This window comes from Diadema setosum, chromosome 2, assembly GCF_964275005.1.
Source record: "Diadema setosum chromosome 2, eeDiaSeto1, whole genome shotgun sequence".
Classification (NCBI taxonomy): domain Eukaryota; kingdom Metazoa; phylum Echinodermata; class Echinoidea; order Diadematoida; family Diadematidae; genus Diadema; species Diadema setosum.
The window spans coordinates 24,791,035-24,813,960 of record NC_092686.1 but is presented as its reverse complement, the minus strand read 5'-3'; the positions used below and the strand labels follow the sequence as shown (position 1 = coordinate 24,813,960).

The window sequence follows — 22,926 nt, the reverse complement described above, 5'->3', positions numbered from 1 at the left end:
ATACGTTGCACCAGGGACCCTGGTTGCACAGAAGGACACCTTCATTCTTCCATACCCTGATTCTCTTTTTTTTTATGTTCTCTTTCTTATCATACTATGACGAGCTACAGCGTGACGTGGGGGGGGGGGGATGCTTCAAAAGCAGGTTAAACGGTGATAGGTGTGAAGAAATCCCAAATAACCTGCCGTCCTGTTCTAGTGCTTACCCATGTGCGAACCTACCAGTTGGCAAACAGGCAAAGACAAAATACAATGTGCGGTTTTAAGTGGAACGCACGCGGGGTGGACGATTTTTTTTTTTTTATTGTATAGTTAACAACATTTATCATTCATTGATGGTGAATTCTGTAATCTGATTGGTCAATCAACCACGCAATATACTAGTAGCTCATATTACGTGAATGATGTCATTGCCCCCGTGACTCCGTGTTTCGCTATTCGTATTCATATTGATGTGCTCATTACGCACACTTATACATATGCGTTGATCAATCTTGTGAACACATCCAAGACCGTTCAAGCTGGCGATTTAAACGTCGAAGATTCATCGGAAATTGGCAAATACAGAATATTCATCTAGGATCTTGATCTAGATCTAGCGAGTGTCTCGTCTTCACGCTATTATATGATAAAATTGTTGCGCCCTTCGGCCTCATGGAATATAGCACCAGACCATAGATGTTTCCTGTATAGGTAGTTTTCGTAACATATTCAAATTTTATGCATAGACCTACCTTTTCAACAAAAGTCATTCTTGACAACATGAAAGCTTGTCCGAGGCTTGTCCGACATAACAACAAGTAATATATGCAAACTGGATTCCAGCAATTGAATTTCATTTAAGAAGTGCAGGTCAATGGAATAGCTAATCTGTATGTTCCCGGGAATTACACATCCATAAATTTGAATACATTACGAAAACGGTCTATCACCTGAACAAGCAGAGGTAAGTAACTTAGAGTGTCCGTCTTACATTCTTTTCCAGAATATGAGATAGCGGAAGAAGAAGGGGAGGTGGACTTTGCCTATGGAGTGGTTTTGTGGGGTGAACTCGACGGACGCCAATCTGTCGAGGATTGAGAATGAGTGCGTGATAGACGCCATCATCTGTGCACCGCCCGTCGTCTTCACCGTCTGTGCCACCCTCATCCTGCTCTGTTGCTGTGCCATCAACAGGCCCGTGCGGAAGATCCTGCTCCGGTACCCTGGACACGTGGTGCGATGGCTGACCAGTCTGGCCATCGTCGCCGTCGGCTTGGCGGCAGTCGGCGAGGGTATTTTGAGTGAGGAGTCATACCGGCGAGGTGGGAGCCAGCCGCGGCCCCACCTTTACCTCAGCGGCACCGCACTTCTCATCTCGGGCATAATGTCCATAGGGTACTACCACTGGCTCGAGCTATGGCGCCGGAAGCTGATGGCTTGGCCCCTCCTCGCCTTCTGGATAGCATCTATAGTCACCATGGCCTATCGTATTCGTCATTTCATCGCCACAGGAATGAACGACTTTCAGATCGCTCGATTCAGCATCACAATTGCGCTTCTCGTCTTGTATAGCATCATGTTCATCACTGAAATATTCTTTCTAACGGTTAGTCACAGCTTCATTATCTAGTTAGCTGTAGTAAATGGTGAGTAATGGCCCACACGCTGTTGAACATTTGAACAGATGAGTTGGTAATAGCGATGATAAAAATCATGAACATACACACATGGATGGGATGTATGCCCATGATTTTTGTCATGGCTATTCCTCAAAACACTGAACAAATTGGTATGTATTTACGTCTATGAATGACGATTTGTCAATTACCGGCTAGAGGAAAGAAGGAAACGGAAAAGTCATTAATTGGACAAGATGTTTTACCCACAATGTCCCTCTCGACCCAGGTGTATAAATGGGTACCTGGCAACGCCATACAGGGTAATAATAATGGCAGGGCTCTCTGGTAGAACAGTGGCAACACTGAAGAGGCTACCCTGGATAAAGAAGACCTTCTATATTAATATTAATGTTTTGAAGAAGTGTCTCCTGTGCTGGTGCTTTCCTAAATCATTTATTCAGAGATTGACCTGTTGGTCAACTGGTCAATGATAAACGTCTTGTTTGTTCGTTTGTTTGTTTGTTTGTTTGTATGTTTGTTTGTTTATTTGTTTGTATGTTTTTATCTTTCTTTCTTTGTTTTCATAGAAAACCTACTCCTGCGGCCAAGATGTAGACGCTATCCACCCGGATCTGAAGAAGAAAGACATGAATTACCTGGCCAAGTATTCCTCCCTGCTGTCCGAAGTGGTGTTCTGGTGGGAAAACTGGCTCTTCCGGAAGGGCTTCAAGAAAATCATCGAAGTGGAAGATCTGGGCAAAATTCCGGACGTCCACACATCATCCTACAATCACCGACGTTTTAAAGAAGTCTTCATGAAACAAAAGGTGATTTTTTTTTATTATTGATTTTTTTTTTTTTTACACATCAATGCAAAAGCACTTGTTTCGATTAAGGTTTCACGTCGAATAACCTCCATGCATGTTTTGTTGCAGTTGTTAACGTATGTCTTTAAAGGGTTTAGGTGCATGAATAAGATATACTCTTGGAATAATTAGAGTTTGCTCTGAAATGAGTACTGTGAAATATTGATATTACCTTTGATAATGATGCTCAGAATAGCACATAATATTGTACTGCAACTTCTACTTGGGGTGTAACTAAATGATATCAAAGTTTGTGACAATATAGACGATTCCCTAATGCATCAGTCAGCCACACGGCACTGTCTGCCGGTCATTAATGTGTTCATCTTCTACGAGAATGCTGTTAACTAAAATGAATTTAATGATGGTCACAAAGCGTTCGTGATATACCTCTTTGTCTCCCGATGGATATTTATTCCTTCCCCTTCCATGTATTCTTTCTTTTATCATCATTTAGGAGAAATGTGCCAAGTTTGGCAAACTTCCCAGCATGTTTAAGGTGATGTGGGTGACGTGTGGGCCTTCCATAGCGCTCGCCGGCCTGTTAAAGATCATCGGTGATTTGTTGGGATTTATCGGCCCCATGGCCATCAGTGGAATCGTCTTGTTCGTCGCAAACACTTACTACAGGCCGGAGGAAGCAGTTACTGACGTATGCTGACAGACGGCAACTCATATCTCTATGGCCCGAATTCACGAAGGTGGTTTAAACCTGGTTTAAACCTTGACCGTGGTACAAATTTAGACCATGGTCTAAAATAAGTGTGAAATAGGCGTACACGTATACCTATGATATGCACACAGATATCAAAGCGCGTTTGTGTCTTTCAGTCGTATTTACGCAGAAGAAATTTGCAGAAACCATGGTTTAAATTAGTATCACCTTCGTGAATTCGGGCCATACAATTGTATGTCTCTTATTTGGTTTTATAAGACCTAGTGCAATTGCACTGCACGAAATCTTGAATTAGATGGATTTTGTGGAATTCCTACAAACAGGATGATAGAAGTGTTTATTCAAATTTGACGTAAAACTTAGTATATACATACCTTCAGATAGTGTCTACAGTATAGGCTACAACGCGTATGCAAATAAGATAAGTTGGTGATGTCATCAATTCACCCACTGGTTTGAGAGCAGATTATTGCAACAATCATGTTTTGTTTTTGTTTTTTACCAATCGCCATCGTAAAGTTATACATAAACAACTGCAACCCTTCCACTCAAAGTCTTCAAAACTATGGTTCCTTGAAATCATGTGAAATTTTGAAATTCCAGTTGACGTTTTCTTTTTATGTCCAACTTTAGAGCACTGCTGTTAGGACTGTTTGACTTTGCAGGATTGTCTCTGCCATTTTTACTTCCTCCTGTAATGGATCTATGAATTTGTCAGTGCTATAGCTTCCACATTCGTACAATGTATTTGTGGACAAATTAAGAACACACCATTCAATTAAATTCAGTTTAATTCAATATACATGTCTGCACATTTTAGTTTTTACATATAACCTATGCATAGTCATAAAATGATTTTTATCCATTTATTTTCCAGGTGGTTTTCCCGCATTTTGTTACTGTCAAGGAGTTCTTCTCCAACGGCTACGTGTTAGTCAGTGTGGTTCTGATTACGTCATTGATACGTCACACCTGTGATCAGTTCTACCAGTACTTGGTCGCGATAGAAGGGCTTCACGCTCGTGCTGCTATCCAGGTGAGAATAGAAAACTACTGGACATGTCTATACCCGATGACGTTAAATATCACGACTGTTTTAAGATCTTATCTCGAAAGCTCGCAAAGAATTGAAATAGCAGTGCAAATAAAGTAACAAGCTACAGATGACTACTCAAAGTGCTAACAGTAAGTATTGTGTTTCATTCATGGAACTTCGTGTAATTTAGAATAATGTCGATTCTTAGTATAATGTCTATTAGGTCACTTCGTGTCTTGAATTTAATTGAAAGTACATTCAGGTATTGTCCATTGGTTGTGTTACAATAGTAAAACATTCACTGTATCTTTATTCTACTTTATTAGCTTAAAATTTGAGTGTTTTTCATAGCAAACTTAATGCTGATTTGATGATTAAAGTTTTATTTACAGCTTCAACATGTTCAAGGATAGGATACTTGTTATTTCTTAAAACTCAAGTGACAAGAAATATTAATCACTCGGAAAATCTGAACGTAAATGTTTAACTTTAAACTGTCCTTGTGTTGTAATATTAAGACATGGAGTTATTACGCAAAGAGTAATATGTGTATCTAACTTATATGTTTATGAAAACGCATTAAGAAAATCAATATCCTAAGTTTTTCATCCTTATAAGTTCAATACCATTTCATCGTTTCCCATAATTCTTTGAAAAAAAATGTTAAAACAATATATAATTACACATTTGGAAGTGTGAATGCCAATCCATGACATTTGCTATACAGTGGAGTAAAAACAGACAAACAAAACAGGACATGTTTCACTGAAGTTAAAGATTAAAAGAAAAATGTAAAAAAAAAAGGAAATCTTTTGTCGATGATAAAGCCTTTACAAAGTCTTTTCTACTTAATTATCATAGTGATAAAACAATAGATGTGAATGACTTATCTTGTCCTTATTGAATACATAAGTTAAACGAGGAAATTACGTGAAAATATGTGTGCCAGCGAAAGGCAAGCTTGTGTGGCCATAACATCACTAACAACCGTTACTATTACTTCCATTTGCCCTTTGACCCATATTATTGTTCGCAGAACACAAAAAAACAGTAGAGTTATTGATATTTTTTCCTTCATCTCATCTTAACAAAAATTCAACGACTGTGTTTGATTGATATTATTGTTCGCAGAACACAAGAAAACAGTAGAGTTATAGATACTTTTTTTTCCATCATCTCATTTTTGCTTGATTGAAATTACTCCATTTTTGAATTTAACTTAAACAAGGTATGGATTTGTGCTTTCACATTGTTGTAATCACGCAGCATGCTCAATGCTCAATCCTCTTCGTATTCTATAGGCGATGGTATACGAGAAGTCGATGCGCCTGTCGACGTTCGCGATGTCGGGCGGAATGATGACCATGGGGCAGATCACCAACCACATGTCGGTCGACGCCAACAACGTCATGATGTTCTTTACCATGTGCAATGAGATCTGGGCCGTGCCTTTGAAGGTTAGCTCAATTACGTGTTCGACCGCGGCATATTCTCACATTGCCAAAGAAACTATCCGACTTGACATTTCACTCTTTCACCTTTCGATTTCCCACGGGGTTGACCTTGTTGATAACCTTGTCCTTTTCAAGTAATCTGAAGAAAAGTAGCAAAAAAATATTATGAAATATAGGGCACATAGTTAAATAGTCGTAATTAAACTTAATTAAAATTAATTAAAGTGACTATAAGAGTAATATGAATCATTACAAGTCAACATGCATTTGTATTGCATAGATGACCGCCCAGCTCAAAACCAGCAAAAAGTAGGCCAAAATTGATATCCACTTTTCTACATATTTCAAAAGAACAGACTATAAGCTTTAAAAGGATATATGACTTGTTAAAATTGGACCCTCCCAAATCATTCAAAAAGCGATTGAAATAAGAGAGAGTTCGGAGTTGTAGTTTCAGGGGGAAAAAAGAGAAAAGAGGATTTAAAGCTTAGGGTCAGTCACTTTTTTTTCTTTTGTACTCTTCAGGGTTATCACCTTCTCTGGGTTGTCGCTTACTTTTGTGTGTGTTTTTCCTTTGTGCATTTTAGATTGTAATCACGCTGATATTATTACACACTCAACTGGGAGCCCCGGCACTCATTGCCGCCTGCTTATTTCTCGTCACCGTGCCCCTGCAGCTCAAGATTGGAGTCACAGTAGCGGGATACATCAAGATGGTTCTGGTGAGAGTAATAGCTGCAGTCTTCTGGAGGGGTGGGGGAGGGGCAGTAAGAGGAGGGAAGGAGGAGATGGGGGAACGGGGAGTGGGGGAGGGGAAGGGTAACTCTCATGTTGGAAAGTTTGTTTGGATCAGTATTACACACTGAACAGGTGTCGCACTTCTTATGGTTTATTTGCCACACAAATTAGTCAGAGTGTATGCAACATAGCACAAAATTCGAACGATGATGTGAGAACATCGGGTCCATTTTGCGCTCATCAGTAATTGGTTTATCTGTAACATTATGCATTCACCCCAGAAAGTAACAAAGCTAAAAAAGAATAATAATAACCAAGTTAAAAAAGCTAAAGGGTCGAAGTCATATCGCATCAAGGAAATTCGGCCCATCTCAATCACTGAGATGGAATTCGATTATTAGATATGAAGATTACTGTTTTAAAGATGATAATCACCCTGTAAAGAACCCAGAAAACTTGAAGTTAGCATTTAGAGAAAAATAAACTGGCATAATTTTTTTATGTTATGTATGCTAAGCACAATAATAATTTTGTAAGCATACACACAAATAGGTAGCTAGCTAGCTCGATAGATAGATATAGATAGATAGATGGATAGATAGATAGATAGATAGATAGATAAATAAATTGATAAAGACAGATGTGTGTGTGGTCCCAGCTTTGGGATAATAATCAACGATGTTTGCTTTGTATCCCCGATTATCATTGTAATTGCTGTGGAGTCCTTTTTGTATGTCCGCGCAGAGATGTGCTGACATTAGACTGAAACTTTCAAACGAGATGTTGCAAGGAATCAAACTCCTGAAACTCTACGGCTGGGAGAAGGTCTTCTACGAAACAATCAAGCAGGCCAGGGAGAATGAGTTGGCCGTTCTTTGGAAACAATACGTCATAGTGTCCTGCAATTGTGAGTAATACATAATCCCACACCATAGAAGATTATAGGCCCATTCTCAGTAAAAGCGTTCAAATACGGAATTTTGGTGTCGCCGACATTCCATGACAGTTTGCGGTTCCCTGAAACCTATTAGATACTATTTAAATGTTTATAATATATCACGAGGACTTTATTTGTTAAAAATAAACACGATCAAATGCGGTTGTCTGCCTTTTTGTATAAAATTTTGCTGTTAAACCTCGTTAAGACCCCCAAAACGCAGTGTCGCCGGCTATTTCAGTATTATGTTTTATTGCTCCTCTCCGTCCACAAACACACTTTCCAAATATCATTTTCATGGACGATGAGCATATCATATGTGCTAATCACAATACTCAAAAAGTTCCAAAATTTTTATCAACTTCTTTTTTTATAGCCTTTTGAAACCTGTCGCCAAGTTCACCGCCAGATACGTTACCAGTTTCTTTAGTGTTACAGCATTGCGAAAATAACAAGACTATGCAATGACCCTGTGTATATGAAACCCTGAGGATATACTTCATACATTGCAAGTACTTAGCTTTTTTGTGCAACAGCTCTTTTTTGATAATACGGTGCAATGTTTGAAATATCGGTTTTCGACACTTTTATTTGGACAGATACGTGACATACTTTTCACGCCACCCACTGCGACAGATATTGCAATGTCAGACAAATTGTATATTATACATTACTCCTCGGAATGACGCATCGATTCAACATTAAAGTTTAGTACAAGTGAGAAATATTTGGTAGATATCGCTCTCATAATAATATGATCGACCATATACGTTACCACAGATACGTTACCCCAGATACGTGACCGAATTTTGCTCATTGGTCTTGTGCTTTCTGGGGATCAAATCTGGTCAAAATTCATCCCTACACATTACATGCTTCGTTTTGTTGGACCTCAGGATTATATTCTTACACCAAAAGGACATGGAGGTGAAAAAGATCAACACTTCCACATGATTTTTCTTTCTGCGTCAGTGTCTCACAACTTAATGCCAAGTTTTCCGACAGATACGTTACCACATAATCAAAATGCTGAAAAGAAATTGTAAATGTTTTTACAAACAAATCGTTGTGTGCTCATAAACTCCAAAGTTCTATTCTATAAAACCCAGCCACTTTCATATTCTATGCAACAACTTTGAACGTTTATTTTACAAGACGAAGCTAAGATTCAGCATATCAGTTTTTTGCTTTTCAGATTTAGCAGATACGTTACGTATAATTCAGGGCACCCACGGTGACAAATAATGTTATGTAAAACAAAGTGTTCATAAAACAATTCTGCATAGAATGACGCTTCCATAAAAAATTAAAGTTATGTTCAAATGAAGAATATTCAGTAGAAATTGCTCTGTAACTTCACCGACAGATTCATTTACGGTACGCCAGATACGTTACCAAACTTTGAAAGAGTAAAAAGGAGTTTATGAAACGCTTCCGAGAAAAGTTTCAGTGTTCTGCTGCATATGTATTCTAGTGTTTTTCAACATATGAAGAACTACTCAAGATTCATTGATAAGTTGAACAATTATTTATTCATTTTCATTAAATGCGATGAGCCAAATACGTTACCATAGGTCAAACAACTGTTTAGCATATCGAGTTCATAGAGACTGTACCTACTTCCTTCTAAGTGCCTGCAAACATATATTTTTTAAACCTTGTTTGCATTATCCATCAAAACTTAATGAATATTTATAGTCAGATGGATAAATACATTCAGACGTAAGATGAGAATATTCTGTGAATGAAGAACTCAGCTTTCACATTTAGGGCTCTTTTCCACTACATTTCATAGTTTAAATATTACGTACAATGTTTATAATGGCTAATTTTGGCTTACATCATTCATTTTTACATCAATTCATGAGGTAAATAATTAAACAGGTGATATTTATTAATTCATACACAACTAAAATTATTACTTCTATTTTAACAGATACGTTACCAAAGGTGATTCGATGTTTTTCCAATAGTTATTTCCCCAGGAAAGCAATTCGTATTTGTTTCCTGTGAAATTCCAGATCGGATCGTTCCCTTTGCATGATTTGTGGGATTCGAAACTTTATTTGTAAGCGAAATTTGCTAAAAATACAAAGTGAATTTTAAGGTTATATTTCATTTCAGCAAAAAGCATATTTCAACCTACCACACAGAAATAATTTCTACCAATTAGCATAGGATGACAACATCTTTACCTCTTGAAAAACCCCAATATCTTTAGGGGGGACAGATGTCTTTTCCTGAACAGAAATTGGATCAAAACAATAAATTTAATTCAGAGTTAGGAGTCCATTACAACATGTAAATTTGCGGTAACGTATCTGCTTGGTGATCAAAAATCATATATGATGCTCTATTTCAATTCATTTTTACTCAATGAATGGCCATCTTTTAGAATGTTCCACTTTTTGTTTCGTATTTGACCGGTTTTGAAGTTTCCGAAAACACATCTTTGAATGTATTATTTTGTGGTTGATTTTTCGGTTTTACTCACATGGAATTGAACACTTAATCTGAGAATGGCCCTATATATATATATATATATATATATATATGTTATTCTTCAATATCGAAGCATACAATCGGTATGTACTATACAGTATAACCTTACCTGTCGCTTCATTATGTGCAATAGCGAGCTTTAGATCTGCAACGCGAATGCTGAAAACGACGCTATTAAACAGTAGTTTCCATTGTCCAACCCGGGAGGCTGCGTCGTCTTTTAACTTTCAAGATCGCTAATCTGCCCCCCCCCCCCCCCCAAGGAAAAACGCAGTATCTACATCCAGCTCCGTTTCTCAACAACCGAGATATTCACCATTTTATGTTTTTGCCAAAGCCCCTGGAAAATATACTCTTTTCAAAAATTCCTTCATTGTGGAATTTTAGTCTATCTAGCTACCAATTTTCCTGGAAAATATCATTTTGTGTTTTTGTTTTGTTTTTAAGTTATTAATGAAAATGTAGATACTTTGGGGAAACCCCATGCAATTGACTGATTTCCCCAAGGAAAAACGCAGTATCTACAGCGGAATGACTAGGATTAATCTTCTGCCATAATTATGTATGCATGTATACATCATTGTACAAGTATTCATGATGCACCATCCTCAACCTCTGGCCCTGGGGGATGCATCCTCCATCCCCCATTTATGCCCTGATTGCAGAGCAGGCTTCATAACAATAGCATTAACAAATAACAGATCGTTCTTGGAACGTTTTGCTTACATTCCCAGACCGATCTTGCTGTAACGTTACGCGTTTATAAATATGAAGCTTGCCAGGGCTGTAATGTGATGCTACATGACCTAGCCGCTAACTAGCATCTAGAATACTAGATCTAGATCTGTACAGTCTAGGCTAGAGTCTGTCTAGACCAAAATAAATCTAAATCGGATGTCTGGACCTAGATCGATCTAGACTAGGTCTAGTTTTTATATCGTTTATTCTAGGCTGGCTACGTAGCAGGCTACACGAGTCTACAGCCTCAGGCTATGCACGACACTCACAGAAAAAAATAGCCTAACGTTAGAACTGCAGAAGGTTTAGTCTATTAAAGCCCTACTCGAGACAGGACTCTTTTAGAAAAAAAAAAAAATAAATCTACCCACGTCGTGTTAGAACCGGTCTAGATCGAAGTGACATCCGCTCTCTAGGCCTATTCCTTCTGGATTGAACCTAAGTTTGTTATGTCATGTAAATTTGTAATGCAACTTTTTTACTTGTAACGCTAAGTTGTAGCATGCAGCATGGAATCATGCATGCATTTTACGCAACCCAGTCTCACTAGGGTCTAGACACTGTCTAGATCCGATAAGAATTAAAATACAACTTATTCTTAACTGTCTCTATTTTGTCCATTTACCGTGGGTAGGCCCCTACCTATTTTTCACATAATCCATTTTCAACTAGATCGCTGTCTATGTAATTATTTAAGACAGTATGGTATGGAGTAGATAATTGAACATTGACACTTCACTAGCGGTGTTAGACTTTCTAGGAATAGGATTCTGAGTGGTTTAGTCTTAGACTTCTTTCTTAGTTTTATAAACAGGCCTGCCCTAGAGTAGGCCTATTCTAGTCCTACACTACATCTTTCTTTAGACATTCGGAATACGGACCCTGAAAGTTCTGATTAACGCAAGACTCAAACGTTTCTGTCTAGACAAGTCTTAGACTTGGACTTAGATCTAAATATACGGTCTAACATGTTAGTATAACGCGACGTTTATCCGATACAACACAAACAGATCTAGGCCTAGGTCTATTGCCTTTCGACGAAACTTTCAGATTTGGAGCCTGAGGAATTTTGACAAGGGTCTAGGCCTATCAAAGTTACTTCACAACAAGTTAATATTGAAATAGTACGGAAGATGTTCATCATCGAGGTAGAATATGAAAGAAAAGCTGATCGTTAATCGAGGTAAACATGCATTTGTGTTCAGAACTGTGTAACGTTACCTCGCTTCGTGTGACAAACGATCAGCTTTATTCTTTCAATATTGAAATAGTTTTGAATTACTTACTCATTATCTGCAGATAAATTTTTCTTGAGGGCTAGGCTCACGAGTAATTTTCCCCGCGACAACATTTTGTTTTAATCCAAGACAAGTACAGCACTCACACTGTATGCTGACTAGCCGGCCGGGCCCTGTGCTGACTACTGCATGCTCAGTGCATGCAGCTGCAAGCTGTCAGTGTTGTGCTGTATTGTTTAATGTGCACTCGGTTAGTCTTAATCATACACTGTGTTTTATATTAGGATCACGATCTCATCAAAATATTTACTAATCAGTATTGTTTCGGTTAGATATTTTGAACATTATGTCTTATTATTGAGCAAGTATATCTAAAGAAAGTAATTTACGTTCAAATTACAGAACAACCGGCAAAGTATTCACATATATAAATAACAGTGTCTGGTAATTAAGACTAGCTTTGTAGATACTGCGTTTTTCCTTGGGGAAATATTCATCATGTAGATACTGCGTTTTTCCTTGGGGAAAGTGCAAGTTAAGTGTAGATACTGCGTTTGGCAGTGACGGAAAAGTAGCTTTCCAAACATTTTTTCAAAAATCTGAATATGTCATATGAAGAAGGATTGCCCACTGACTATATTTATGCAAAAAAGTGAAAATCGCCAAAAATGTTAGATACTGCGTTTTTCCTTGGGGGGGGGGGGGGGGCAGTAATAGGGAGCTTTAGATTTTAGACGCGCGGACGTTCAAAGAGAAAAAAAAAACATGATCTGAGCGTGCCAGTAGCGCTGATCAAGTTACTGCGCACGCTCAGATCATGTTTTTTTCTCTTTGAACGTCCGCGCGTCTAAAATCTAAAGCTCCCTATTGTTGCACTGAGCGAACCGGATTTAAAGTAGATTATTTTGTCACATAAAATAGGAGATAATGTCGAAGGCTGAGTGAATTAAAGGACCAAGACGGAATAATACCATTTTACAGGTGGCACATAACAGACATACGTGATCTAGCTCTCTCCCGCCCTGAATGATATCATTTCTGGGGTCATTTGCGTGTCCAGTGTGTTACCGAGCTTCTTGCAGACATCATACAGAGGGGCTGAAATTACAAGCTATTCATGATAATGTATCTTACTGTAGCAGGATACTGCTCTGCCTTGACAGCTATATTTTTATAGTATCTACGCTAGTATTTGTCTGTAGTTTATAGTAAAGATGAAACGCAATGACTTCTGAATTCATCCAACAGTTGAATATGATAAAGACGTAGTTGATTTTTTGACAAATTATTAATGCATTATAACTTTGTAAAGTTAGAAATCTTCGCCATGAACATGATCAATTATTCGTCTGTGTTTCTATGTTTCCTTTGTATCATTCTTACAGTCATGCTCAATGCTGCCACTCCGCTAGTCGTCACAGTAGTGGTAAGTATAAAAGAGGCTGTTCTCTAACACTGTTTTGGAGGATTATAATAATGGCTGATTTTGTGAACCACAATATTGTCCATATTTTCAATATGTGGAATTTTACTAGGCATTGATTATATGTTTTATTCATACGGCTATATTTGGTATAGTGAAGTAATACTTGATTATCCAAACATAATGAATAATAAATATGTATGAGAACCACTCAGTCATGTGAGTAATTTCCATCGCTTTGACGTGAAAGGTTTAAAAACATACTGTTGTTTATGGTTTCTCTTATAATGCTCATGGGATATGTAAGAACACAACGTCCTTGATAGTGATTTGAAAAGATTTATATGGCAGATAATGAATCTGTTGATTTATCACGTGCCATCATTATAATCCATTCTGTATTGATTCACCCCTTCCTATATTGTTTAATGCTTCGAGAAATGTTGAATTATTTCTGTAATTTGAAAGAAAAAAAAACACTTGTACATCGCTGAATTCCTGAATTGCAAAGGCATCGGTATTTTTCTTCAAATATTGGTGGATCTTGAGTTTCTTTTTGAAAGCGTCAATGGGGGTAGAGTCCTGAATATGGGTAGCGAGGTTGTTCCAGAACAGGGGGGGGGGGCACAAACAGAAAAAGCGTAATCACCATACCTATTGTGGCTACGAGCACCAGGTACAAGCTGTTCTGTTATCTTTTCTTTCTTCATAGATTAATTATTATGGCTATCAGTTTTGAAAAGGAAATAAAGATGAATCAATATATATACATTGTATGCCTTTGCTCATAAAATATGTCGAATCCTTGTGATATGCGCTCTGTTTGTAGGCGTTTTGCTCCTACACGGCCATTACGAAGGAGCCACTAACCCCGGACATCGCTTTCTCAACCTTGGCGCTCTTCAACCAAATTACTGCCCCGCTCTTCCTTCTTCCCTTCGTCGTCAACCTGTTCGTCAACTGCATCGTGAGCTGCAAGCGATTATCGGCATATTTCGCGGCGCCGGAGATCGAAGGCGGTAACCAGTACGACGATGACAAGGGAGCCAAAGGGCAGAATGGGCTAGGGTCGGACTATGGCTGGAGGAGTTTCACCGAAAGCAATCAGAATGACAAAAATGTGAGAATAAGATTGTACTGACCAACCTGTAGCCTCCCCTTCACGTTGAATTCCAGCTTCTGTTGAGTTTAAATCCACTTGTACAGAAGTTTACTTCTGTGTTGTGTTATGCTAAGCTCAAGATACACTGCATATTTTACTTTTACATAGAATGCACGTGGATGCTGACGGAAAACTTGCACTTTTAAGGAATGATATGACCTTTTTGCTTCATTGGCAACTGATGTGTTATCTGAATTATGTAAATAATGCTGTGTTCCAACAACTCTACTGCTGAAATGTGAAAAACAAATGCTGAAAAGATGAGTGTAATTGAAAGTGATTTTGAAAGGTTATAGACACAAATCGATTTGCGCATATCGTCTCTTCGATGTATTCAGCTTATGAATTTGTGACACTACAGTTTCCTTTATGTGCGACGAGAAATGTGAAATAAACGATAACTACAATGGACCTAACATGCACAAGGGTTGCTGATGTAGATGTTCTTGAGGTATGCGTCACTTCTGTTAAGTTCGTTTGCAGTGAGACATTATTTCGACCATAATTATGACTGGTAAACCGTTCGCAGGGTACGGGCGTCAGGTATCGGCAGCCTGGGAAGAAAGAGTTCATCATCGATAACTACGCAGGGGACGAGGACCGTGAACCTCTGCTGGGGAGCACGGATGGGAGTTTCTACGGGTCTGTTGAATCGAAGACCGACATGAACACGTCCTTTACCGAAGTGATCCCCGATGACGTGGCAGTCAGGGTAAGTTATTCTGCTGTCATCGAATAGCATAGTTACAATTAGTGAGCTCTTCGGCTTCTTTTGTGGGCTTGCCACGACGAAATTTTCAAACTTCCATTCCATTTAACCTTAGACTTGGATATGAGATTTTCAAATGATTCGAGCAGTGTGTGAGAAAATCACACAACAATTTAAAAGATTATGGTTGGTTTGTGGGGGGGTGTGTGTGTGTGCGTGTGTGTGCGTGTGTATGTGTTAATTACGTTTTTCTCGTTATCTTATAGTGTGACGATACATAAAGCATTATCGTGATATCTGTCATCACTCTTTGCAATGTCGTTTATTTCATCAATGCCGGTCAACAATATCCACCTCAATAGACTTACGGACGAAGTGAGGACTCATATCACACGCAGAATAAAAGGTGACAGAGACCACGATTTAGTCAATCACATTTTTCCTGAAGTGTATGTGATTTTTTTTTTTTTTTTTTGTTGCTTTTTTATTGAAAGGTTCAATACGTTCGGCTATGTATTCGAAGTGTAGTATCGGAGACTCCAAATCCTGCATGGTGGTACAGAACTGTCACACGTACGGACCTTGGATCAGTTTGTGTGGATATGACCTATACCCTTGTCCTTTGCAGGATTATACGCATAGGATTGATTAGCCCCCCCCCCCCCCCCCCCCCATCCTATTTAACTGGATTTATGTGCATTTCTGGCCGTATTCTTCATGGCCTTTTCGAAAGTTGGATAATCTCATCAAACTACGTATGTCGTGTATGTGTTTGTTTGTATGTGTGTGTATATATGTGGACGCGAGGAAGAGGTACATGGGGGGGGGGGTCCATCTCCAATGTTGCACTTTTTAGTCAGGCACTGCGTGGGGGTATTGACTTTGTGGGAGTATTTGTCTATGGGAGAGAGGAGCGGGGTACTCTCACAAGTGCCTGTTGCTAGTTTGTTACTTTGTATAATATGCGTGTGCCGTAGTGATGTCATCTCGAATGATTAGATTCAGATTATTGCCTGTTGTATTTTAGATAACTGACGGGAACTTCACGTGGGACCCCGCCTCTACCTCGCAAATCCTGCATGACATCAATGTGGACATACCAGCCGGTGGGTGGCGAAGCATGACAATAATGATTATTATGAAACCCTTGTAATTGGATGCCAGATATTGGATTGTTCTTCAAGTGGGTGACGCAATTATGAAACAGCAATAAATATATGCTAGTGCTCACATTTCATCGGCAAGCGGTGCATTTTCGCTATCTGTTGGGTCTTATACGAAGCGAGTATAGTTAGGTTTTTTAATCGTCTATCTTGTTGATCTTGTATGTTGCATTATAGACGGCAATATCTATATAGGACAAAGTATCATACATTGTGCTATCAGGAAAGATGTATTTGCAGCTTTTTTCGTGATTTATCTCATCATATCCCACAGACCGAGGAAAATAGGGGATTTATCGAGGCCCTGTGATTGTCACCAGATTTCCTACTGTCATTTCAAAGAGAAATTCTAATGTATCACACTTCTTTTCCACATTACTGAAAGTGTATGGTTCTCTGAGAAAACAAAAGCAAACAAAAACAAAACAAAACCTAGACGGCAACACAGTGGATGCTAGCGTGAATGTGAAGAGAATGCCCCCCCCCCCCAAAAAAAAAAAAAAAAAAAAAAAAAGTTATTGTAATTGCTATGTATAGCCAGTGTTTGGCTAGGCGGGGGCAAAGTGCGTCCCCAATACACTCATTCCACAGACACGTACAATAATGTTTGCCATTGTGCTAACATGCTTGACTGAACCAAAGGGTATCATTCTAACTGTTCATCGTCAGTGTTTCAGTGTGTGTTCTGGAAAAGCTGCTCAGGGATTTCAGTGCGCAGACGTAATTATCAAAAAACAAAACAAAACAAAACCTCATTACATGATTGAATTCTATTCATTCCATCAGAATGCAATAAGGTAAATTATCCTTATAAAACGACACATTGCACATAGGGGTAGTGTTTTTCTGTGTGCAGGAGGCACTGACATAGACTTTGCTGTCGAGAGGGGAGTTGCATTCTGGTGTAAATGCGTTAAATCAGTTGCCTGTCTGCTTTGCATGGGTTCAGAACTAGACTATAAAGACGATTGAATCAGCTCATGCTGAGGGCGCTAGACTGGTCGACACCAATAATAGACCAGTTCGTAATTCCACTTTGCGCATGAGCAGAAAAGGTCATTTGTACCAACAGGCAGTTTGGTTTGTAAATTCATTGAGATAAGCATCCGTGATGCGATTATTATCCATGTGATCCTTATGTAAATGGTGCTTGCCAGTACATTCACCTGACAGCAAGAATGGTATTTCGCAATATAAAAGGAAATACAGTAGGCTGTTATTGCATTCAATACAAAACAATGAAATGGATGCATGCTAAATTGTCAAGTAATGGAGTAATCTGATCGCCTGATCTCAACGCAAGTTCATTCTTTGTTTTGAACATGAATTTCATGAATTGTTAATTCGGGCAAGCTTATGCATTATGCCGCTCTGAAAACGAGTGAAGTGCCCGACCAACTGAGAAAAAAGAAAGGTCATTTGTACCAATGTGTGCATGAGCTAATTACGAACTGGCTTATACTCTTTAGCGGCAGTATTGTATAATTCAGTTGCGGTTGTCCATTTTACCACCCCACATATCGCATCAATGTATTTCTTTTTGTCACAGGCAAGTTGACTATGATTGTCGGCGCCGTAGGGAGCGGGAAATCGTCCTTAATCCAAGCAATTCTGGAAGAGATGACAACTATTACAGGAAGTGTACAGCTAAATAAGTAAGGAGACTTATAAGACAGTTTTATCCTATCTGATGGGATAAGGGCAGTCCAGGGACTGTTTTATTGCATTCTGTTTGGTTGGGTTATGAGTTATTAATATTCTTATGTTTTGATGGATGTGCGTATTTAGTCTGTTCAAACCTCGGTGAGAAATGTATTTATTATTGTGACTGTAAAAGACTTTCTCCACAATACTGTTAGCAGATTATTATTCTTTTTTTTTTTCGAAAAAACAGTGTCGTAAAGTATTCTTGAGTTACGTTGGGAAGCATCCATAATGCAGGTAAAATACAGATGAGAATATTCTTTATATCAAGAATGATCTGAGATTATATGCTATCGACATGTGCCTTTTATCGACGGAAACATTTCGAAGCGTTTTCACAGCCATAATCCTCTACCCTCTGTTTGTCGTGTAGGGATCATCACACCGTAGCATTTGCTGCGCAGAAGGCATGGCTGGTAAATTCGTCGCTCCGAGAAAACATTGTCTTCGGGCATCCTTTTCGTGAATCTAGGTAAGTTTCTCTCGTCGCTTGTTCAACCATAGATCGAGAAAAAATCTAAGAATGTTCTTTCGCTCACCTCTCCTTCCCCAATTCCCATTTAGTGCACGTCATATTCTCTTCAGCAAGTGACGACAATGTAATCATGACATTCGACAAACTGAAGCTACTTATTGTTAGCAGTAACACGCAGTCAAGCCCGTTTTCGCATTGGATTATGGTAAGAGTCGGTATCTCAAAACCGATAATGCTAACCAAAACACAGGCACTTAAAGATATTATGTAGGTGTGGAACATTTTGCGAAATAATGAATTGTGGTGATTTTATTCTATGACCTTTTTAGAAATCATCGTTCTTACAGACCAACCTAACATATCAAATGACGTAAAACAAAACGATTGCATGTTTATTTTTCTAAACGCTAAATGATACAACAGGTATCAGAAGGTCTTAGATGCTTGTGCGTTGAAATCAGACATTGATATGCTGCCCGCTGGTGATGAAACAGAGATAGGAGAAAAGGGCATCAACCTCAGCGGGGGACAAAAACAGCGTGTCAGTGTTGCGAGGGCGCTCTATTCTAACAGAGATATCATCTTACTGGTAAGAACGAATCACTGTCTGATTTTCGGTATCATGTTGTTTGCCGTTTCTTTCTAATGTCACCATGATTTTGATAGTCAAATGTTGTTTGTGATGTCTACCGACTACTGTCTAACGTATGACGTTCGTAATTTATAAAATTCAACCGCATACGATGTGGCCTATTAAAGACATCGATTTTTTTTTTTCTGTAATGAAACGAAATAAATGAATATTATGAAAGAAAATGGGATTCCATCGCGATTCAACCTACATCCGGGTTGCTAGACCGGTATGTACTCTTACCCACTGAGTGATGAAAAGCCGAAGTACAGTTTTCGTCCCTGATCATTGCTCGTGTGCGGTAGTCAAAAGCTGTTGTAAACCTGATAGACATAAATCCGAAGGATAGAAATCAACTTTAGGATGGATGCGAGGGATCACTGAAGTGATGCAACCTTCTTCTTTTCTTTTTTCTTTTTTTTTTGTATTCTATGTGGTAAATACAAGCAAAAAAGGGATACTTAGAGGAAATATATATACATGTAATATTAATGAAAATGAGTAATTTCATACTTTACCATACTAGGACGACCCTCTGTCGGCGTTGGATGTTCATGTCGGAGCGCATCTTTTCCAGACAGGCATCCTCAAAACTCTCAAGAAACGGAAGCAGACCATTGTCTTGGTGACCCATCAACTCCAATACCTCCCAGAGGCTGATCAGGTGAGAATATGGTCCACATGTGCCTCGTCCACCGTCTATCACATACTATGAGCTGCACCTCATCTTAATGGTAATGTTGTCACAAATTGATAGGCCCCATGGTAACAGCAACCCAGTGGCGTATCTAGGAGGGGGCAAGGGGGGCACGTGCCCCGGGCGCCACTCCTCGGGGGCGCAAAAAACGAAAAAAAAAAAAAAACGAAGAAGAAGAAGAAAAAAAGAACAACAACAAGAACAAGAAAAAACTCGTCCGGAAGGGGGGGGGGGCAGAAAACCAAATCAAACAAGATAAAAACAAAACATGATGATGACGCGGACAAAATGACAATGTTTATTATCTGTGTTCACACAAGAATTCCATGTTCTGTAAGTAAGCTGAACTACAAAAATTTTCGGCTCACTCGCTGCGCTCGCTCGCCAAAATTTATATAAAAAAGAAGGTAAGAACAAAACGTGATGATGACGCGGAGAAAATAACAATGTCTATTGTGTTCACACATGTCATTTTATATTTAGCAGGCAAAATGTTTCACAGAGCAGCGGCTGCAATTTCTTTCGTTCTGAAGCGATCGCCAATTGGATCAAAAGAAGGCGCCAACGGTTTCAAACAAAATAATGGGGGGGGGGGGGGGGGCTAAAAAACCCAAGATAAGAACAAAACGTAATGATGAAATATACAAATTTCGGCTCACTCGTTCGTACTAATTTAGAGTATTTTTTCAAGTCCTCAGTTTGTTGGTATAAATCGTTATCTATATTATAATGTCGTCACCATATCTTGATTAGAATTGTAAGATTTAATAAGCAAAAAATGACAAGAATTCCATGTTTTGTAAGCTGAAATACAAAATTTTTCGGCTCGCTCGCTGCGCTCGCTCGCCATAATTTATCAAAAAAAAAAAAAACAAACCAAAAGAGATACAAAGAACAAAACGTGATTATAACGCGGAAATATACAAATTACAGCTCACTCGCGCCTACTAATTTAGAGTATATTTTAAAGTCCTCAGTTTGTTGGTATAAATCGTTATCGTCGTCACTATATCTTTATTAGAATAATTGTAAGATTTAATGAGCAAAAAATGACAAGAATTCCATGTTTTGTTAGCTGAAATACAAAATTTTTCGGCTCGCTCGCTGCGCTCGCTTGCCAAAAAAAAAAGAAAAAAAAAAGAGAGAGATAAGAACAAATCGTGATGATGCCGCGGAAATATACAAATTTCGGCTCACTCGCGCCTACTAATTTAGAGTATTATTTCTAAGTCCTCAGTTTGTTGGTATGAATCGTTATCTATAAGGCCGTCACTATTATTGAAAGATTTGATAAGCAAAAAATGACAAGAATTCAATGTTTTGTAAGCTGAAATACAAAAATTTTCGGCTCGCTCGCTGCGCTCGCTCGCCAAAATTTATCAACACTCATTACATTTGAATCAATCTCAAAAGACCCCTTTTAAGTGCTTGAAAAAGCATATCATGTGGACTTCGTTTAAAGTCCCTACCGGGATGGGGTTGGGGTTGAGCACTTTTTCAGAAATTAGGGGCGCAATTTTCGCGCTTGCCCCGGGCGCCGTTTTCCCTAGATACGCCACTGCAGCAACCCAGTACGACTTCAAGCTTGAATTGTGCTCTGAAATAATGGCCACTATTAATGGAAAACAACGTCCTATGTTTCATAATATGACGGTTTTTTGACGTATTTGCACGAAGCACAGAGCAGTATTCAATACATTGAGGGTTGGCTGTATCATGTTTGAATTGGGACTGTATGATGTAAGCACACTGCAAGCCTTCAGCTAAAACGTGGTTCTGTGAAATAAATGGTAACAGTGTATGAATTGATATTCTTTTCTTTTTTTTTTCTTCTTTTTTTTTCAGATCATCGTTATGAAGGATGGTCGGGTAACGAGTCAGGGCACCCCGGACGAGGTGGCTGAGTTGGACCCAGTCCTCTGCTCAGACTGGACCCGGGCCGTGCAAGTCATGAGCGAGACAGAGACGGAGTCTGGAGCCGAGTCCGACGGGGTGCTGAAGGAACGAACGGCTCTTAAAAAGCAGATTGCTCGCACCACCTCGACTATCTCCTCAGGCAGTGACGCACAAGGTTTTTTATCTTTATCATTTTATATGATCATACAAAAAACAACATTTTATTACGATGATAATATTATCATATTGAGAAATATATTATGCCATATTGAAGGCGAAAGAATTCAACCCACTTTACTTCTCTTTTTGAACGGAGGGAGAAGAAGAGAACAAACACACAAATACCGGCAGATGTACTCGGATATCCGAGTAAGGAGTACGGGTTTGACGCCCAATTTTATATACATTTTCCTACAGTCCTACAGACTAGGAGATTTAAAATGATCACAGTATATTTTTACTCAATTTCTTCAATCTCTTTTTGTTGTTTTGTGGTAATTCAATTTGTTTGAACGTTATCGGCATATTACTCATGCTTATTGCAAAGCGCAGATTTCGCATTCAAGCACCTATCACACACACACACGCACACACACACACACACACACAAATATATATATATATATATATATATATATATATATATATATATATATATACATTGTATATATATATATATATATATATATATATATATATATATATACATACTTATACTCCTTAATGACTTTGGTACACGTTTTATTTGATTTATTGGTTCCTGCATTATCATTGCACATACAGATACCAATGTATATTATTGGTGTCATACACATACATAAACATTACTTGTTAACAAAGTAAGTTTCTTCATTGCCTTTACAATGTACAACAAAACATATCAGCGATACAATGAATAATACAGAGGGGCTTCAGCTTAAGCGTTGCTTGATTTGCATGCAGCTCTCGTACATAATATTAATACATAGCATATGGCAATAATAGGAGGGAGGGATGACTTGCAGAGAGAAAGGATACAAGAAAGGAGAAAGGAAGAGACAGGTCTGTCTGCTTTCGCTAAATGTTTCCTCAAAATTAGATCACCTGGATCACTGATCAATAAAGCAAGACAAAGTATTTTCTCACCGACGTTCAAGTGAATAGTTACAGTTCATGGTCGGTTACATGACATTGCGTAATAAATTAAGAACGGCGATATTTCTACGAGGGAATTTCATATAAAATACAATTACAATACAATTACAATTACAATACAATACAATACAATACAATACATTACA

General features: G+C 38.5%; 1 protein-coding gene across 1 annotated transcript in view; it reads left to right on the top strand.

The window, feature by feature from the left end:
* Positions 1 to 1,027: 1,027 nt before the first annotated feature.
* Positions 1,028 to 22,926, top strand: part of LOC140243458 (ATP-binding cassette sub-family C member 9-like) — a 36,522-nt gene continuing 14,623 nt past the window's right edge. The window contains exons 1-16 of the mRNA XM_072323138.1: positions 1,028 to 1,588; positions 2,189 to 2,428; positions 2,925 to 3,119; positions 4,021 to 4,179; positions 5,481 to 5,636; positions 6,221 to 6,355; positions 7,116 to 7,278; positions 13,172 to 13,212; positions 14,039 to 14,329; positions 14,901 to 15,083; positions 16,108 to 16,186; positions 17,793 to 17,898; positions 18,321 to 18,419; positions 18,846 to 19,011; positions 19,580 to 19,717; positions 21,596 to 21,821. Of these exons, the coding sequence (XP_072179239.1) occupies positions 1,028 to 1,588; positions 2,189 to 2,428; positions 2,925 to 3,119; positions 4,021 to 4,179; positions 5,481 to 5,636; positions 6,221 to 6,355; positions 7,116 to 7,278; positions 13,172 to 13,212; positions 14,039 to 14,329; positions 14,901 to 15,083; positions 16,108 to 16,186; positions 17,793 to 17,898; positions 18,321 to 18,419; positions 18,846 to 19,011; positions 19,580 to 19,717; positions 21,596 to 21,821 (2,938 nt within the window). The remainder of the gene's footprint in view (positions 1,589 to 2,188; positions 2,429 to 2,924; positions 3,120 to 4,020; positions 4,180 to 5,480; positions 5,637 to 6,220; positions 6,356 to 7,115; positions 7,279 to 13,171; positions 13,213 to 14,038; positions 14,330 to 14,900; positions 15,084 to 16,107; positions 16,187 to 17,792; positions 17,899 to 18,320; positions 18,420 to 18,845; positions 19,012 to 19,579; positions 19,718 to 21,595; positions 21,822 to 22,926) is intronic.